We start from the raw sequence: 18,637 nt of genomic DNA, 5'->3' as shown, positions 1-18,637 counted from the left end.
ATACCTATCTCACTGCGATATAGCACTGCGACCGAATGAGCGCACGGCCCGCCGAACGCGGTCCAATTTCCCTTGTTTGAAAAGGAACCCCAAAGGCTAAGACGGGGGTGCCGCCTGTTGTGCGGACGGCCATACTCATGCGGCGGCAGAAGCGGGACAGAAAGGGCAAGTTTGCAATAACGGTGGAGGTGGAGTCAGAAGTCAACTGGTGGCAGGACATCAAGGAGAAGGTGCGCAAAGCGATAGGTGCCAGGTACCGCAACGATCCGGTCAACTTTGATCCGGCCGTGACATACGTGGTGCAGGATGGGAGCAGGTGGACCCCCATGTCGCGATGTATTGACCCTTGTAGCTCGTGACTGATTGACAGCCCGGATTCCCAGTTCCAACAGAAGGAACAGAGGGATCTATCTGCCTTTGATGACGGGAATCGACGGGAGTTTCATCAGTGCAGATTTCATGCTCATATCATCAACACTGCATGTCTGTTTTTCAGGTGAGAGCGACAAAGAATCGACGTAGTGTGGGCAGTTACATTTGTCTCTTCTACTGATCGTTCCTCCCCGCTTTATGAGTGTTTGTTTACCTTTGGAGGGCCGGGGCTACCAAGGATGCCACCAGAACTGCTGTCGTTGGTGCTGGAAAAATTCACAGGTTTTACACGCACTGTAAGCCCCTGTAAGCCCCTTCCTTCCCTTGGTGCTCATCGAACGATGTATCCCCGCCTTTTTGCACAGTCACCAACCACCCCAGATAATGCTACAAATTGGGGAGAATGCATTGAAGATACGAAGTTCCGTTTGGGAAGGTTGAATCGATGCAAGAGCTTGAAGTTGCTGTGAAATCGACGAGTGTCCAATGCGACTTTGGCCTTCTGGTCGCGATTGTCGCGAGTGGTAGCATCAGCCGCAATAAAGATAAGGCGACCTGTGCGATGAGCTGCACCTGTACACAATAATCATCAAGCGCGCCGATAAATCTCCGCAGTTACCACAATTCCCTGTACAGATGCCACTAGCCACATATCACCGTTTTTCCCGGTGGGGCAGGCAACTTCCAGTCTGATTCGTCAATTTGCCTGCCATCAATTGAATGCTGGGCTTCAACTTCACTTCACATCTCATCAACGACCACTCACTTCGATACATCCACTCATCTGTCGATTCATGACAAGACCTCCATCCTGAACAAATCCAGTCCATCATGTCCTGGATACCGGACATGCCGCCGTGACAATGGTTGCCTCGAGCCTCTGCCGCGTGGTGGCGACTGCATGTGCACGACGACCAGCAACATGGGTCACGTTCAAGTCGGCCGTCATCGTCCGCCATCCCCTTCATCAAATCCGCATGCACTCTCACCACCGCCAGTTTCTGCGCCCAACCACGGCTTCATCTGCCCCACGGCCGGCCGTGACGGAACAACCAGACCGTCCCTCCCAAACTCCAGAGGACGGCAAAGAAGTCGTGTCTCTTCCTAGACGCCTCACACGCACCAACCCTCTGAATATGACAGCTATGGCGAAAAAGTGGCAAAATCTCCGAAGGGCTACAAGGAAAGCTCTGAGGTGCCTCACTGATACCAACAAATCCCAAAAACATCGTGAGAAGGCGATCCAAGTCCTGGCCCGCTCCTACGGTATGATATGGCACTTCCACACAAACATCAAGCGCCATACAATCGAATACAGAGACTTTGCAGTTTGTCGTAGCGCCGCCGTGGACGTTACCAAATCTGCAGTACGGGCCCGGGAAGCCCTGGAGGAGGCCCAGGTCAAATTCGACGAGGCGCAAATGGACCTAGACCTTGCCCAGGCTCAAGCCGCGGATGCCCAACATGTAGAACTCAAGGCTGAGCATGTCAGAAACCGTAAAGCTGCGCTTTTGGCGCGAGAAAAAGAGTTCCGAGAGGCCGACGAGGCAATTCTGGTGTCATCAGGCATCTCCCTCAACATACCATTTCCAAAGCAGTGCAGACAAGCGGAAATCAAGGGACAGGACTATGAGTGGATGCTTGGTGCCATTGATGAGATACAAAAGTATCGCGATATGTTACTCACGAACATTAAGCAACGCCCCGCTGCCTCCGTCGTTGCAGACAAACTCAACCGTTCCCGCAAGGCAGGGACAAAAACGGCGGCGACGCCAGTCGAGCAATCGGGAAACAAAGAGATAGAGCAACTGATCGAGGAGGAGGACGAGGCAGGGCAGGACGTTGATATGGAAAGCATCAGAGAGCAACCTGCACCCATTCAAGAGTATGAGGACAAGCCCGAGCGCGTCCAAACCCTCGAATCGTCTAAGCCTTACCAGCGCCCGACCATCAGACTCACTGAGGCGACCGCCATTTCCAAGAAGCCCATCCAGCTCAAGGATTCCCTGGCCGACCACTACCCCATCATTTCCTTTCCCTTCAAAGTAACCACAACCGTCATGTTGACGCTCCATAAGCTGTTTGAAGAGTGTTGCTACCAATTTGCCCTCGTACACATCCCCCACCACCTGGCCGAGCAAAATTGGGACTGCCCCGAAGCCGTCGAGTTGAGCACGTGGCACAAGATCTTCAGCGAGCTGCTCCAGACCGATGCCGACCATGTCTTCGCCTTCGACACGGGCTCCACGTTTGAGACAACTGTGCCCGCGAGCCGCCGCGTCATTTATGTGAACAACCACCTTTTCACCCTCAAAGACATTCGCAACCAGGCAGTCCATCCTAGGCCCCTCAACCCCATGGCGCTGCCCAAAATACTCCGCCGCGCCGGCGAGCTCGCGCGCCTGTTCCGCGACCGCCGCCTTCAGCAGGACATCGAGCGGCTCTCCTCCGAGATCAACCGCGTTTTGACGGCCGTGAAGACCCGCCGGGCCGAAAGCCTCAAGAAAGGCCGTACGTATGAACTGTACCGCCAGATCGTGGCAGACAAGGTTGCCATCCAGCGTGTTCGGAATCTACTGGCCGACCGACAAGTCTCGGCCTCCTCAGAAGAGCACTGGGCCGCGTGCACCATGTTCGAAAAAGACATAGAAAGCCTGTTGGAGGCGTTACAGGTTGCTATTCAGGCAGATGAGGAGGCCAGACTCGAGGCCGAACTCCCGCCGCTCGTCGAGATGGCAGAAAAGATGGCCGCGGAGGTGGAAAAGAGGAACGCGGAAATGCAGCTAAGGCTGGAGGCGGTGCGCAAGTCGAGAGCGGACATGGTGCTGAGGAAGATGCAGTTTTTGTTGAGCAAGCATGCGTGGAGAATGAAGACCGACAGGTTTCCGTTTATGAACCTGTCGGAACGGAAGAGGGAGCTTGGTGGTGTGGGTTCGTCGCCTCTTCCATCGGCTGATGAGCAGGGAGGGCCGCAGGAAAAGCTTGAACCGTATGAGCGTCAGGGGCATCGCGAGCAACCGGACGAGAAAACCGGTTTTGGACCACCTGGTTTGACCAAATCGTCCTACGCGTACAGATCCATCATCAGGAACGCCTTGACTCAGGATTTACGGAGAGAGGAGCGCGAACTCGAACGCGAGCAGGCCAACGCCGATGTTGATGCGCACGCCAATGTCACGAGCATGTCTGCCGACGTGGAACGATTTAGGCTAGGATCTGTATCCTCTCTACCAGGGGAAGAAGAGTGGTATGACGAGGCTATGAGCGAGTCCGAAAGCGGCGACTGGGGCCCAGACGGCTACCACATGACTACCAGCGGGTTCTTCGAAATGCTGGAGAAGAGGAAAAGGCTACCCTTGGAAGATTCCAAGCAGCGGGCGATGAAGGAGATGGCGGCTGCGGCGGTGAAGGCGACAAAGGCGGAGCAGGAAGGGGAAAAGGAGGAGGAGCAAGTTGACGCCGGAGAACGCCCTCGCACGACAGCAGCTGATGAGATCATGTTTAACAGTTTAATGGATAAATACGAGGCTCTGTGCGAGGAAGTTCTCGTGAAGAATGATATGTCGCGGAGAATCGCATTCGAGAAGAAGTGCGTTAGGCAGAGAAAGACAATGGAGAGCAAGATGAAACCGTTAAGGGATGAGAGGATCATGATACTGAAGGAGATGAAAGTGTTGAAGGAGAAAAACGGGAGGCTGAAGATGGAGATGGAGAAAGCGAGGGAGGTAAAACATCAACAGGTGGGAAAAAACGAGGAGGTGGACGACAACAAAAACGAACTCGAACCCGCCACAGCCGCCGCCGCCGCCGCCGCCGTCGATAAAGTCGTCGACAATGAAGCTGCGCTCAACATGGGCATAAAGGCACTGACGGAGTTGGCTATTAAGGAGAAAGAAAACGCGGGAAAGTTGGAAATCCTGTCAGCGAGAAAGGGAAGGATTAAAAAGGTCTTAAAAAAGCTGAGAGGACTCGACCCGGCTCGATCCGTCACCTCCGTCAAGATCGGCCACACAGAAGAGGCTGCCAACGATGATCACCCGTCCAGTCACGTCGAGGTTACCGACGCCGATGTCGATACCAGCATGGAGCTCACCGAGGCCGAGGCCGAGGGCTGGAGGTCCAGTATTGAGGAGGCCGTTGACGCTGACATCATGGGTGCTTCTTCCTTTGAGAATCCCAAGCAGGCAGCTATGGAGGCGTTTCTTGCTATGGAGGAGATTCTGGAGGAGGCTATGCCCGACGTCACCACTGGTCCCGAGGCTTCTGATGAGGTTACTCCTGCCGGAGAGGTCGCTACATCAAAGGCCTCCATCGTCGAACCTTCCGATACTGAGACCTTCTCCTCCTCCACCGCTGTGTCGGCCGATCCCGAGACTGTTGCCCCCCCGGAGGATAGTGCGGAAGAGGCAGCTATGTCATCAGACCTCAACGATACCATCATCCAGAACGCTGTGCTTGAAAGCACACCCGTTCAAGATGCTCCCGAGGAAGAGGCAACCACTCAAGAGATGCCTTCAGACGAGAAGACCCCATCATTGTTCGTTCCGACGCCGAGACCACCGCGGGGGAGGTCTCTGACGAATCTGGCTCTTTATGTCTCTCGAAGGACGCAGCCAGTCGTGGGTGTGACGGAGGATCTGAAGCACGAACTTGAGGAGGATCTGGACGAGGGAGTGAAGGAGGTTGTCAAAGAGGATGTGAAGCAGGAGCTGAATGAGGACATAGTTGAGGATTCAAAGGAGGATCTGGAGGAGGATCTAAATGAATATCTGGAAGAGGGTCCAAAAGACGATGTGAAAGAGGACCTGCAGGAGGACCTGAAAGACGAGCTGACCGACGAGCTGACGCGGGATCTAGAAGGGGATTTGAAGGACAAGCCCAATGAGGATATGAAGCCCGAGGCTGAGACTAAGGATGTGAACAAAGAGGAGGAGGCGGCGTCACAGGCTAGAGAAAAGTAGTTTTCACAAGGAAGTGAAACCAAGGTGCCGAAAATGGGCCATGTCGTTGGGATGTATCTATGGAATGTGTAAGATATATTTTCATTTCGCTGTATTCTACTTGAGTCTAGGTAATATCTTCACATCTAGAGGCTTCTACAGTGGGCTTTCTACATCTACATAGTGGGGTCTTCATACATACATACAGTTGACTTTGTACCATTTTGTGTGATTTACCTATACAAAAAAGGAAAACAAGAGACAGTTAGATAAGGTGTTATTTACATAGATGAGATTAATATGTCGCTATTTGGAATCCACATACATAGGAGTTGGCCCTTATTTGTTTCAGTGTATATGTGCATCAAAAACGTCATCGGTCTAGACTCAATGTCCTCCCAGGGGGGTGTACTTCATTAATCAAATCGGTCTTGATGCCCCCATGACACCCGTGAAGTACCGGGGGGGGGGGGGGGGGGGGAGGAGAGAAGAAAAAAAGACAGAGTAGCCAAGGTTAACGAGCTCCAATCCAGTACCCACAGTATTATCCCATCACACTCAAACACAATAACACAATCTGATGCCGCTTCCTTTGTTCGTTCGTTCGTTCGTTAGCTTGGTACGTACCCCTAACATATCAAACAGGATCGATCTATCCCAAGTTGTCCCGCAAACCTCAAGGATGAAGATGAATACCTACAGGTAAGCTAAGTAGGTAGACACAACCCGACTGACTCATTTGGATATGGAAATGCCTAGGTAGGGGATTTTATAGGAAGTCTCAAGCTATCAAGGAAAGCAGGAATAAACTGTACAAGTATTGATTGACGACCTTCCTAGGTATACATGCATCCTAGTCCATGTCGTCGTTCACCAGGCTGTGAAATTATCTAACATTTGACATTACGTTATTAGAACTACCTCTACTTTGTCTTACGACCTTTCTTTCTTTCACCCTTCAAGACAAACCAAAAAAAATAGTCCCTTTCTTCCATGAGATATGACCGAACGCTTCTAGAACCGGAAAAAAACTCCCGAAACACCAGGCTATGTAGGTACCCATAATCCAATAACTCAAAAAGCAGTACTCAAAATTCCCCCACGCCACCATCACCAAGCTACCAGCACCCCGCAAGGCCCAAGTCCAGTCCCTAACCAACACTATACGCAGCCTTGGTATGTCCCTTCCCACTTGCACTTCCATTCCCAGTCCCCGTACCATTACTCTTCAGAGGTAGGGGTATCCTCCCATTCACCCTCTGCTCATTCATACTAACCTCCCCTAGAGGTAGTACCCCTTCCTCACCACCACCACCACCCTTCGAACTCTCCCTCTCCATCCCCCTCTCCGCCGCCCACCGCCACACATCCCTCTCACCAGGCGCAGTCAACATGCCCAACAGATACCGTTCCCAATACCCCACCACCGGCTCCTCCGCCAACACTTTGCGATCCGGGAACCTTACCCCCTTCCCAAACATGATCTTCCCACTTCCCGTTCCCGTCTGCACTGATTTCTCATCCCCTATATAAACCCACCGCCACGCCATTTCCTCTTTCTTGACTTCGTATAATCCTTCGGTGGGGTATACCCTTGACCCACTCCTTTTTCTCCCACCTGCACATGGTCCCAAGACACTCACCTCCCTCGGCACAAACCCTTCCACTCTTTCTTGCTCCTCTTTTGCGAGTCCCCACCCTTTTTCCAACTTCCATAATGGCTTCCCGTCTTGTCCCTTCAACAAAGCATCACACCCCCACACATCCTTATCATCCGGCCCTAGTCCCCCGCAGGTTAAGCGGACTCTAACGGATGAATGGATCGTTTCCCCGGTTGACAGTAAAGGAAACGGGGTATCGATATTACTGTCCTCGTCTACCCTGAGGAAAAGACCAGGGCGCCGAACGGTGCGGCCTGCTAGGGTAGCTAAGCTTGTATTGGCTGGGTTGCGGAGGGTACCTAGGCCCCAGGGGCGGGCGCCGAGAGAGAGCAGGGCGGAAGGGGTAGAGGCGAGAGGGGGGTGGGAGTGGATGTGCAGGGGGGTGCATTCTTTGGAGTCGTGGAAGAAGGGACCGTTGGTGGGAGAGGAAGGGGGAGGGTGGAAGATGGGAGGGAGGGCCCAGGGGAGGGCGGGGACTGAAGAGGGGATGATGGATAGGGAGAGGGATTTAGAGTGGGAATGGGAGTGGGATTTGGATTTGGTGTGGGAGGAGGAAGAGATGGAGGAGGAAGTGGTGGAGGTGGATTGGCGGGGGGAGATGGGGGATGAAATTGAAATGGAGGAGGGGCGCGGGGATAAAGAGGCGGGTTTGCCGATGGTGAGAAGTTTGGAGATGGTGGATTTGCCTTTGGTAAGGAGGGCTTGGGTGAAGGAGGGCGGGGAGTAAGGGAAGGGGTGGGCGGCGCTGTAGCGGAGGGAGTCGAGAAAGATGGAGTGCATCCTTTTGAGGTTGAATTCGACGCCGAGAGTCGAGAGTTGGTCGCACATCCCTTTTTCGAAGTCAGTATTGTGTCGGACACGGGACATGGGAAAAGGACTTACAAGCCAGAGTAATATCAGCAATCTGCTGGTCATACCACCCCCCTCCAACATTCGCATGCGTCCCTGGGAACCACACCTGCTTCAGATTCGTCTTACTGCCCGGTAACCGCTCCCACAAGGCCGGCCGGAACGCATACCGTGGCTCATCAAGCGCCAAAGCCTGAAAAGCATGCTCCACCTTATCCGAGATCTGCGTGTGGGTAAACGCCCACTGGTTAGACGACCCCCTGACGCCAATCACGGGCGCAGGCGGGATTCCCAGCGCACCAACGGTATCCCACACCCCCAGCGCCTTGATGGTGATATCCGTCTTCTTGTCGCTGAACTTGTCCCGCGTGTAGCCCAGTTCGATCAACTGCTCCTTGTACATCTTCATGCGCTCTGCCTCCCACTCAATCTTGGCTTGGCCTTTTTGCCCTTTGTACTCGGGCAGGTTGGGCACGACGAACTCAGTCTTGTTTCGTGAGGGGGTGCCCATGTACATGTAGTCGTGGAAGATTGAGTAGAAGCGGTCGAGACCGTCGGGCATGAGGATGCCAAGAGAGGCGATCATGTCGGCGGTGGAACGGGCGGTGAAGGCGCCTCGGGAGAAGCCGATGAGGAAGATTTCGTCACCGTCGACGTAGTTGGTACAGATGAAGTTGTAGACTTCGCGGATATCCTGGGGTGTGTTAGTGGTGGGTTAATGAGATGGGTTGAAGTGAGTGAAGAGGAGGTGAGGTACCTGGTCCAGTCCCATACCAAAAGCGCCACCGGTGATGGAATCCAACTTGTTACTTGTGCCTACGCCGGGGACGTAGGCAATGACTTGGTGAGTTCCGTCGTAGCATGTTCGGCGCAGAACGCGTGAGATGCGGGTGACGTTTGATGGTGGTTCTTCTCTGCTTTGATATCAGCACTGCTCGGGCTGAAGAGTACATGAGACTAAACACTCACCCCCTCTTCCCTAGTGAGTCCATCCACGTTCCATCACAGCATACTATGATGCGCTTTGGTTTTGCTTTTATGCCTTCCTGTAATCTAGGCGTCTCCATTCCATCATCGTCACCCCCCATTGTGATATAGTCCGGTGTGGGGGGACGCAGTTGTTGGTCTGTTTGGCCGTTTTGGTTCGCCATGGTTGAAGTAGATACCTATCGTTGAGTCAAGGTTTCAAAGAAGCTTCCAAACATGCACAAAGATAACGGACCGTCCCGCCTTTTAAGTAACCCTACTCAGTGTACTCAGTGTACTCAAGTGTAGGTAAAAGGTATGACGAAGTTCGGTGTAGACATCGATTCGTCGTCAGCCTGTCGGATGAGATCCTCAACAAGAATGGGGAAGTGAAAGTAAGGGTCAGACCGCTGCTGCCCTGCCCCGGGCCCCGGCTGCGGTTGCGTGGGTTGGTTGCCATGATCACTGGACCGCTAAATCGCTAAAATCCCTTCACGATTTTGCTGTGGAACGATCAACAGTGCATACGGCTGGGCGGCGCTAGGCACCCTTCGAGCCATAGAAAAGCCACCAAGCGCTGCTGCGGTGATGGATTTGTATGTGCCTCTACACCGTTTCCCACCGTCTCTTCTCGGCGGCCGGTGGTTGATTTCTTGGCAGGGCTTGGGTTTCGCTGAAGATTTATACGCTAGACTAGTTGGTAGTAGTGCTGTATAAGTCCACGGGTAAGAGCGGTTGGTCGAAAACCATCAACCACCTAACTGACAGAACCCGTGGCTGATGAGAAAATCCCCTTTGGGTAGAGGATCCGCATCATGTGGCGGGCACTGCCGCTTTAGTGGGGCCTTCAGCCTCAGAGCCTTTCCATGCCGTGTTACCCCAGGGGCATCTGCCCCATAAAGTTCCCCAGTCTCACCTACATACAGTAGCTGCATGCTGTCATCACTGATGACTTCCGCTAAATGGAAAGAGGAACCTCGACAGAGCATTCAAGTCGACGTTGGTTTGTATGAAAAGATCAATCGTGGCTGGTATTCGCCTTTTCGGATTGTATGTATATGATGTATGTCGGTAATTCCAACCCCGCATAACTCCCAAGTCCAACGAACACAAACCGACGAAAGAAAGAAAGGGTTCAACAGCTTCCAGTCATGTCTCATTTTCCATGTCATGTCACATATCATAACACACGCTCCCGCCTCACGAAGAACGCGGGGATGATTGATCCTTGATCCAACCAGGATACGCAAAACCCCGAGGCAGATCAACCCACGGTACATACTTCCCTCGGTACTTCCCACCCTTTCCCGTTGCCTTATGGTTGTACCACCTCATAATGATGTGTCCCATTGCAGAATCGAAGAAAGGCAAACTGCGGAGTACATTGCAGCCTGCAGCTTGCAGCTTACCATCCCTCATCTCATCTCATCTCATCTTCCATCTTCAGGCACAGACAGGAACACCTCAATTCCCATATGTAGTCCCATGACCCAAACTGCGCCTACTGTACCTATGTACCTATGTACATTACCCCAGCCATCCCGCACACCCTCTCTCTTCCTTACCCGATTCGTCCACAGATGACAACCATGACAACTGCACTTCTATCACTTCCGAGTAGTAGGTAAAATCGCATTATCCGACTGGCTAAGTAGTACAACGATAACGCGCATAAGGTAAGCAGCACTTGCTGCGCACATGCAAAAAGGACACATACCGCGGCCGGCACTGCCCCTTCTTGCTTCGAATTTCAAATGGGGATACCGAATACCGCATTCGGTATTGCTTTAGGACGTACAAGTAAGCGACAAGTGACAAGTAACAAGTGACAGGTCGACGTACCTAGATCCTAGTGTACTATGTAGGTACCTAGATGGAGATCTCGGTGAGCCATAAACGTCACCGCGGTGTCGTGCCACCGTACCTACTTTAGGCTGCAGGCGACAAGACTCGCGAGCTATTGCGATGAACGGGAAAAATGACATCTCATGAGCAAAGTATCTACATTGTCCAGTGTGCTCTGGTTAAGCTGATCTACGATACGTACAGTCCGATGCTGGTTTATTTGTTAGCTTGGTACACTAGGCACTCTTGGTAGTATAATATACATAGTGTACTAGATGAAATCTTGTTCGAATAGTCCTAAAGCTGATACAGATAAGTTCAAAGGCATTAACAGGATTTAATCTGGCATTTTAGTAGCTAGAGATGGCGTATTTAAGGTAAAAGTCAAGCATCAGTTAGCTATACAAACGCATGGAAAAGTTGACACGAGGTCTCAAACTAACAAACAAACCAGTACTGGACTGTAGACCCCTGGATCAGAGATGACGAAACAACATAAATCATCTGCACAACAAACGAAACGAAGCATAAACATGCCAAAAAGCAGTATTAACACCATCTACTTCAAAATCCTCAACGCCTCCTCCAAATCAGCAATCTTCTTGGTCAACTCCTTTCGCTTGTCTCTGGTAGTGCGGGACTCGCCCGCAATAGCATTTAACGAGTCCTCATCCAATCCCAACACCCACTGTTCCGAAAAGAGCGTCAAGGGACTGTTGGGTCCAGAGAGCAAGTGATGATCAACCGCATAGAGCCACACGTTGTCGACAAAGCGCTTGCGGGACACTTTGTAGTAGCTCTTGAGGATGTCGTGGATGTCATCTTGGGCATGCTGCTCGTTGCTTTTGTTGGTGATGGCCGTACTGACGTGTTCGAATTTGACCGCATATTCGACACTCACACAGTTGCTATCATAGTAACGCTTGTTCTGCAGGGCCTCGGCGACCCGATCCCCGCGAGCTTTCTGGAGGTTGCTGCTGAAGTAGTGGTTGACGGTGTAGGGCTTCTTCTCGCGTTCCACCTGGACCAAAAACTTGGCATAGTCCATGCCCTTCGCGTACCTCGCCAGTAAATCATCCATGAGGATGGACTTGATCGCCTCAAAGAGCTTGCTATCCGAGCAAACAATCTTGAGGATGCTAATGATAAACTTGTGAATGCTCAGGATTATATCGCTGAGATGGTGCTCCGTCATTAGGCTCCATTTGGTAGTTTGCTCCCGGAAAGCGCTAGCGAGAACAATGGGGCTGAAGGTGCCGAGTTCGACACCACGAGATTCATGGTACATGTTCCGGATCCAATTACTGTTGTCTTGCTGGACGGTGAATTCAGCACTCGGTTCCTCCACCATGTGAATAATGCTCTCCAACTCCGGAAATGCTCGGCGAACTTCCTTCGCGTTGGTTGCGATGTTCTGCTCTGTACCGTGCTCTGAAGCATTTTCTTCTTCTTCACTGTCATCCGCTTTGTTGTCTGAACTACCCCACTCCCCTGTATCAATCTTTCCAAAGGAGTATGTGTGGCCCTTTTGTCTCATCTGCCTGTTGAAAATGTCTATGACGGTTACTACCTGAGAAATCAGCCTCAAGCCATGCTCATCAAACGCTGAATGAGTGGAGTAGTTGGCTTCGAGAGCTGCACGAACGATTTGCTGGAATTTGGCTGCGATCTGAGCAAGATACTGCTGTTGCTCGCGCTCCGTCTGTCGCGGAGGGCCAAGCGCATCTTGTTGTTCCCGAGCCTCGGCGAGCTTCTTGCGCGCTTCAGAACGAAGCTCAGGATACGCCTTGTCCGTGATCTCACCCAGAAGATCCTGGAGCCTCTCACGAAGTGCTGCAACTCCCACGCGCTCTTGCGGCAAGTTACACCAAGGACTCTGCTGGAAGAGATCTCTTTCTTTCCGGCGAATACCCGAGTCATCTTTAGAGTCATCGTCGTCATCACCTCCACGGTTCTTGACAAGGTAGTAGCCAAGGTTGAGGGCTTTCTTCCTTCCCGTGACGAGGTTGCAAACCGCCTCTTTGGCACTGCGCTCAATGACCAAATCAGGCTTGGTGAGGACACCGAGGGTGCGCTCTCCATCCGGGTCGTATTGTTCGGCCAGAGCCAGGATCTCCTGCGTCATCACATCCACATTGGCAGGCAAGACGGCAAGGATGATGGTCCGTTTGTCCTTGATAAAGCCGGTGACCATGTCTCGAACAAGGTTGCGATCACTCTCTGTTGTTTGTCCTTTGGAGGTCAGGCGGAAGATGCCGGGAACGTCGATGACGGTGAGATAGTCCTCAGTGGGGCCGCATTTCTCAATCTTCAAGATGTCCCTAGAAAAGGTCTTCTCTCCTTCAGGGTTCTTGTCTGTCTTGATCTTCATATAGACGTTGACCTACGTAACGGTTAGCAGAAGTTGGCAAACTAAAAGGTGGGACGCCTACCTCATCAAGAATCTTGGCAAACTGGTCACGGAGCTCGGTGGTCGAGGAAAGCTCCTTGCGGTAAGACCTGAGGGTGGCCTTTTCCGCTTCGGTACTCTGAGGGGCAGGGATGATGGTGATGATAATCTGCACCTCAGGATCGCGGCGGTGGGTGATTTGAGTTGCATAACGGGTGCAGAGTTCCTGGCCGCGAGGGAACGGAATGCCAGTGACGCTCTCGAGCAAGGAAGACTTGCCAGAGCTTTGGTCACCGACCGCAACCAGTGTAGGCAACGGCAAGATGACATCGATGTTCTTTTCACGCAACTGATCAATCTTGCGGAGACGATCAGGGCTGGTCAGGATGCCTGAGGCAGGGGGCTTGATCTCAGAACCCATTGTAGAAGGAGTTGCTGTTGTGGTCTCGGGCAAAGAGCGTTTAAGTTTCATCAAGACTTGTATATCAAAGGAGTTGTCAAAGATGGCTTCAAAAAGGAAGAATCAGGTGAGAAGTGAATTGTGTGAGATTGTGATAGCAGATATAGGAGACGCTGCGGAGAATGAAAGGGATCACTGCTTGCACGGAACATGTTGGGTCTTTATGAAGACAGAAGGCAAAGTATACGATGCTTTGGGTGGGGGTAACAGTAGGCCTCTCCTAGTAGAGTCATGCGAGTGGCCTGTCGACAAACTTATCCATTGGTGTCGCCCACGTAGCATCCGTATGCTGATGCTGAATCCCGCGGGCTACGTGCATGTTGTTGCCGTCGATGATTCGTTCGATAACAAACAGCCGGCCAATGGGTGAGGCTGAGATGACGAAGCTCAAGGTAATGCATTAGGCGCCAGCAGATCACTAGGCGTTCTTCAACCACGGGTTAGCAAGTGAATAACAAGCAGCACTTTTTGTCCTCGAGCATGCCCTTCCATTGCTTTCCACAAGGGTGCTTACCGATTTAGTCCTTTGATAAGGAGCCAATGTCCCCTTCGAGCAGAGTGCATTTGCATTGTCGTCAAGGATTCGTCCAACAACAAACGGGCTGTCGGCCGGTTGACGGGTGTGGCTGAGATGTGACAGCCTTCTCAGCATGCAGGTCACATCCCAAGCGACCTGCATTTGATCCTCCTGCCTTGTCTGGCACCAACCGTACAATTGGATGAAGTTGGCAGCCACCACAGCTATATGGCCATGTACTCAGTTTCTCTAAGCGCTATGTTCGACGGCCTCCTGTGCGGACTTGAGGAGTTTGGCCGCTCGATCGGCCGCAATGTCGCACATTGCCTAGGTGTTAGGTAGGTAAAAGTCAGCCTTGCCATCCTTAATTTCCATCACGCATGATGTAGTGCTCCAACTGTAGCAGCTCCAGGAACATCAAGGCTACTGCAGCACCGATGACAATATCAAAAGGGAGAACCACGAAAGAAAGAAAGAAAAAAAAAGAACCAACCTGAATCCCCTCCCTCTCCTCCGCCCTCAAATCCCCCCTCGCAATCCTCCTCCTCATATCCGCCATCACCTCCCCCCTCCCCCGTCCATTAACCCACACCACATACCTCAACCCCGGAAACGTCTCCTCATACATCTTATTCAACCTCCTCAGCTCCTCCTTCACCTCCTCACTATCCCCCCCGGAATTCAAATGCGCCTGCTCCTTTCGACTCTGCGCCGACAGCTTTTCCTTCTTCGCCTCGCCCAGTCTCGGATGACTTCCCAATATCGCATGCAACGGCCGCTGGATATTTTCCTTTTCTATCTGCGGGACGGAGGGATCAGCGGCGGCGAGGGCGACGGCGTCAGCGATGGCGAGCAGTTCGTCGCGGAGGGTGGAGATGAGGTCGTCGTAGGAGGAAAAGGAGATGGTGCGCAGGGTGGGAAGCGCGAGGGCGTGTAGGTCGGGAGAGGGTTCGAAGAGGAGGTCGAGGGTGGAGATGAGGGCGGCGTCGGGGAGGGTGGGGAGGGAGGTGATGGCGGGGAGGAAGGGGGTTGCTTCGGGGTTGAGGTGGGTGCTGTGGGTGTGGGTGTGGGAGGACATGGTGGTGGTGGTGGTGGTGGTTTGTGTGTTGTCGTGGTGGGTAGGTAGTGAGTGGTATGATTGGAGAAGACGAGGTATGAAGAGTAGAGTAGGAGGCGAGACTGTAGATGTTCGTTAGATGGGGAGTTGTCCCTTATCACTGGGCCTCCATGTAATGTAAGTCAGAGGTAGCGGACGACCAGCGCTATCAGCAGCGGCAGCCACTCAGTAAACTAAGGTGGGGTAGATCCCGTCTGCCATGACGTCCGCGCATACGCTGTGGGGTACACAACATACCGTAGCTCGGCAGGGGCAGCTCCCTGCAGTGGGGCACCGGCTCACTGGACCGAACCTCGGGTCCCTGTATATTTCAGGGGAAACCTCCGTGAATCCCGGTGAGTCGCCCGGATCGTCCCGTAACCTCAACCTCTCACTTCCACCATTCACTCCGTCCCTCCTCGACTCCGAAGTCCGTTCAGCCCGGCTCCATCCCGCGACATCCGTCGGTATTCGCGACGTCTGAAACACCACGATATCGATCACTAGAGGTATCCTGTCGAAATCTCCAATTGATGAACATTGATTCCGTTATCGTCTTCCCTCGCCAAGGCTATCTACATGTATTCGTTATCAACACCATCGGCCGGAGCCGCGCGAGCTGCCTGCTGCCCGAGGCGGAGGCGAGTCGCGAGCCCCAACAACAACAATGTTCGCCACGAGGAAGTAACCGCCCGAGCGTGATCGCGTATCTCCCCGAAGGATGTAGACGTGCCGGGTGAAGAGAATGAGATCTGGCAGGTATCCAGACAAAGAACGGACAAGTTTCGCGCTGGAAGGCCTGGTACGGCAACCAAGGTAAACAAATCACTGACAAATGCCACCTATGTTCTTTCTTCTGCTTTGTTTTATGTAACCGCCTACATGCAAAGCTTGCGCTAAAAAGCACGACGTCCTGCCCGAACCAATCGATACGCCCAAGTTTTAGTGATGCGGTAGTAAATAACATGACAATGCCGCCCAGTCCGCAACCCCGTCCCATCCATACCCTCCCATACCAGCTCACTACCTAGGAAGATCTACGCAGCCCCCCAAGAAATCCCATCCCAATCGTCCAAACCCAAACACTCCTGCTGCTGCTCTCCAGACATCTCGCCAGATATGCTATCTCCCTCCTCGTCGACATCATCATCCCCATCGCCGCCGCCGCCGCCGAATAACACCCCAAAATCCGCATACACTTCGTGCCCTTCTTCCTCTTCTTCGCCTTCATATCGACTTTCGTGCGCTGATGTGGGGAAGGCAACGTCTTCGTCGTCAAAGTCTTGATCGTCTTGGTCGTCTGTGGGCCGAAGGTCTGGTGAGTAAAGTGGGTGAAGGGGCGGAGAGGGAGAGAGGCGTTGTGGCGTTGATGGTGCTGATGTTTGTGGTCCTGAGTTGGAGGTGGTGGTGTGTATCACCGGTGGTGGAAACCCTGTTATTACTGGCACCCGAACTTGTTGCCCACCAGCTTGACTGCCCCTAGGTGGAGGAGGCTGTTGAGTTGTTGCGGGTTCGAAGCCATGATGTCCTTGAGCTGTTCGTTGCATAGGTACTCCTCCTCCTCTCCCTTGCCCAGTTTCATGAGCCTGTGCCTGTACAGCCTGTGCCTGCGCAGCCTGCTGAGCCTGCTGAGCCCTCACCAAACCCTCCCCCATCATCCTCAACCTAAACCGATTCATGACAGCCATCTTCCTCAACCACGATGCCGCACTCCCACTCCCTCCCATCGCCATTGCCATTCCACCTCCGCCCCCATTTTGCCCCCCAACTCCACCGAACCCTAATCCAGCCATGGCCATCCTCCTGTTCGCTGCCGCCGCTATACTTCGTAGCCTCTTATCTCCCTTGAGGATCGATTCCCGGTTAAGGATGTGCGTAGCGGGTAACGAAAAGGGATGAGATAGACGGGACGTGACGAAGTTTAGCCGCAGACGCCGCTTCTTGCACGGGAGCGGGGCGGTGTTGTGGCCATCTACGTCTGTGCAGGGACGAGAACGTTTAAGGCTTTTGGGTTTGGGAAGGACATGCGCCTCAAGATGCGAAAGATGCGGCGGGTTGATGGGAGTAAGTGGGAATGTGAGGATTGGGGAAGTAGAGGCAGAAGGTCTTGGGATTGTGAATGATGGCCACGGCGAGGCTGTTGCTGTTGTGGGTGTTGAGGCTGAGGCTAAGGCTGGGGCTGCGGCTGGGACCGAGAGCGTGAGAACTTCTGTTGATCCGATGCTGCTAGTTTCCGGTTGCTCTTCCTGGGCCTGTTCGACAACAAGAGCAGGAAGTGGAAGACACACCACTGCCGTCTTGCTGGTACTCTTTCCGCTACCCCTACTACTACCCCCCTCCGCGGCTCCAGCAAATCTCTTCTTCTCGGAAAATGCATTCGAGATGAGGGCCGCCGCCGCCGCCGCCGCCGGTCCTTCACCCCAGCCATAACGGCGGCTGCTTGAGCGCACATCGCGGTAGTGCCATGGTCCGTATTGTTGCTGCTGCTGCTGCGGCTGCGCGAAAGACGATCGAGGCGGTTCTAGCGCGGACTCGACGATTTGGATTCCCATTGCATTGATTGGCGTGGAGTGTTGAAGAAAAGAAAGTCCCGTCCCCTTTTTTTGGCCTTTACTTTTGCTCTGATTCGCGAGTCACACAAACTGGAAGTCTCGGCAGGACTGATTGAGATCCTGGAAATAAGACTCTGCTCTGTGTTATCCCAATTGCGCAACCAGCAACAAACCGCACGCAGCCTGACCTATACTACTTCCACGCGTGATAAGAGGTTGATTGATCCGTTAATGCTCCATGTTGAATTTTGGTTGCCTTGTTTCAGTCGTTCAAGGTGTCGGTTTTGTAGGAGTAACAAGGGTCGTCGTTGGGTTTCGGGTGTTCAGGTATTCGGATGGTAGAAATGTCGGGTATGGAGGAGGAAGCTTCATCACCGAGAAGACTTGACCGGGCAATAATACGGATCAAAGACAGTGAGTGTGGGTGAGGAGAAAAACTTTCTGTTCAGTTCAGGAAGCCAGATGATCTGTCGGTGGGAGAAGGTAAAAGTTGGGCGTGTGAAACAATGAAAAGCTTGTAAAAGATGATATGATGGTGGTGGTGGTGGTGGTGGTGATGGTGTATGTGTGTGTTTGTATGCCAGTTTTCGGAAAGGTCCGATGGGGTTGACTAGGTAGGTATGTATACGGTCCCTTGTTGAGGCGAAAACAAAAGCTGGCAGGGCTGGAACGATTCAAGGTAGGTACCATGACACAAGTTCCGATTTCTGTCCAATGTTCAGTCGCAGTAGTGTATGTTCGGTAGGGTACAGGGTAGGTAAGAAATGCGCAAGTGGCGTCTTTAAAAAATTGAGAAGGGGGGAAGGGAAGAAGAAAAGCTCAAAGGTTCATTTGATTTGTCGAAAACCTTGCAAGTCGCAAGTCGCCCAAAAAATGGTTGAGTCCAAAAGATGATTGGATCACCCGAGGGCTCAGGTGATGGGAAAGCTTCGTATGTTTGTTGTGTAGCTCTACCATAGCAGGCTGGCCAGCAGGACGAAACAGACAAAT

At 52.7% G+C, this 18,637-nt stretch overlaps 5 protein-coding genes across 5 annotated transcripts; 1 reads left to right on the top strand and 4 right to left on the bottom strand.

Annotated features, from left to right (window-relative positions):
* Nucleotides 1-1,105: 1,105 nt before the first annotated feature.
* Nucleotides 1,106-5,525, top strand: NCU05695 (hypothetical protein). Its single transcript, XM_957964.2, has one exon. It carries the CDS (start codon nt 1,236-1,238, stop codon nt 5,331-5,333), a length of 4,098 nt encoding a protein of 1,365 aa, XP_963057.1. The 5' UTR covers nt 1,106-1,235; the 3' UTR covers nt 5,334-5,525.
* A 701-nt stretch (nt 5,526-6,226) lies between these two features.
* NCU05694 (hypothetical protein) lies at nt 6,227-9,407 on the bottom strand. The gene is made up of 4 exons (XM_957963.2): nt 8,792-9,407; nt 8,580-8,736; nt 7,856-8,516; nt 6,227-7,803 (listed from the first exon to the last, which is right to left on the bottom strand). Exons 1-4 carry the CDS (start codon nt 8,971-8,973, stop codon nt 6,464-6,466), a joined length of 2,340 nt encoding a protein of 779 aa, XP_963056.1. The 5' UTR covers nt 8,974-9,407; the 3' UTR covers nt 6,227-6,463.
* Nucleotides 9,408-11,172: 1,765 nt separating this feature from the next.
* On the bottom strand, nt 11,173-13,504 carry NCU05693 (interferon-induced GTP-binding protein Mx2). The gene is made up of 2 exons (XM_957962.3): nt 13,066-13,504; nt 11,173-13,016 (listed from the first exon to the last, which is right to left on the bottom strand). The coding sequence occupies exons 1-2, from the start codon at nt 13,492-13,494 to the stop codon at nt 11,193-11,195; spliced, it is 2,253 nt and encodes a 750-aa protein (XP_963055.3). The 5' UTR covers nt 13,495-13,504; the 3' UTR covers nt 11,173-11,192.
* A 744-nt stretch (nt 13,505-14,248) lies between these two features.
* NCU05692 (hypothetical protein) lies at nt 14,249-15,077 on the bottom strand (the record flags this gene model as incomplete). The annotated part of the gene is made up of 2 exons (XM_957961.1): nt 14,249-14,326; nt 14,493-15,077. The coding sequence occupies 2 exons, from the start codon at nt 15,075-15,077 to the stop codon at nt 14,249-14,251; spliced, it is 663 nt and encodes a 220-aa protein (XP_963054.1).
* A 533-nt stretch (nt 15,078-15,610) lies between these two features.
* NCU05691 (hypothetical protein) lies at nt 15,611-18,563 on the bottom strand. Its single transcript, XM_957960.3, has one exon. The coding sequence runs from the start codon at nt 17,645-17,647 to the stop codon at nt 16,133-16,135; it is 1,515 nt and encodes a 504-aa protein (XP_963053.3). The 5' UTR covers nt 17,648-18,563; the 3' UTR covers nt 15,611-16,132.
* Nucleotides 18,564-18,637: the final 74 nt, after the last annotated feature.

This window comes from Neurospora crassa, linkage group III, assembly GCF_000182925.2.
Source record: "Neurospora crassa OR74A linkage group III, whole genome shotgun sequence".
Classification (NCBI taxonomy): domain Eukaryota; kingdom Fungi; phylum Ascomycota; class Sordariomycetes; order Sordariales; family Sordariaceae; genus Neurospora; species Neurospora crassa.
This window is presented reverse-complemented; position numbering and strand designations above follow the sequence as displayed.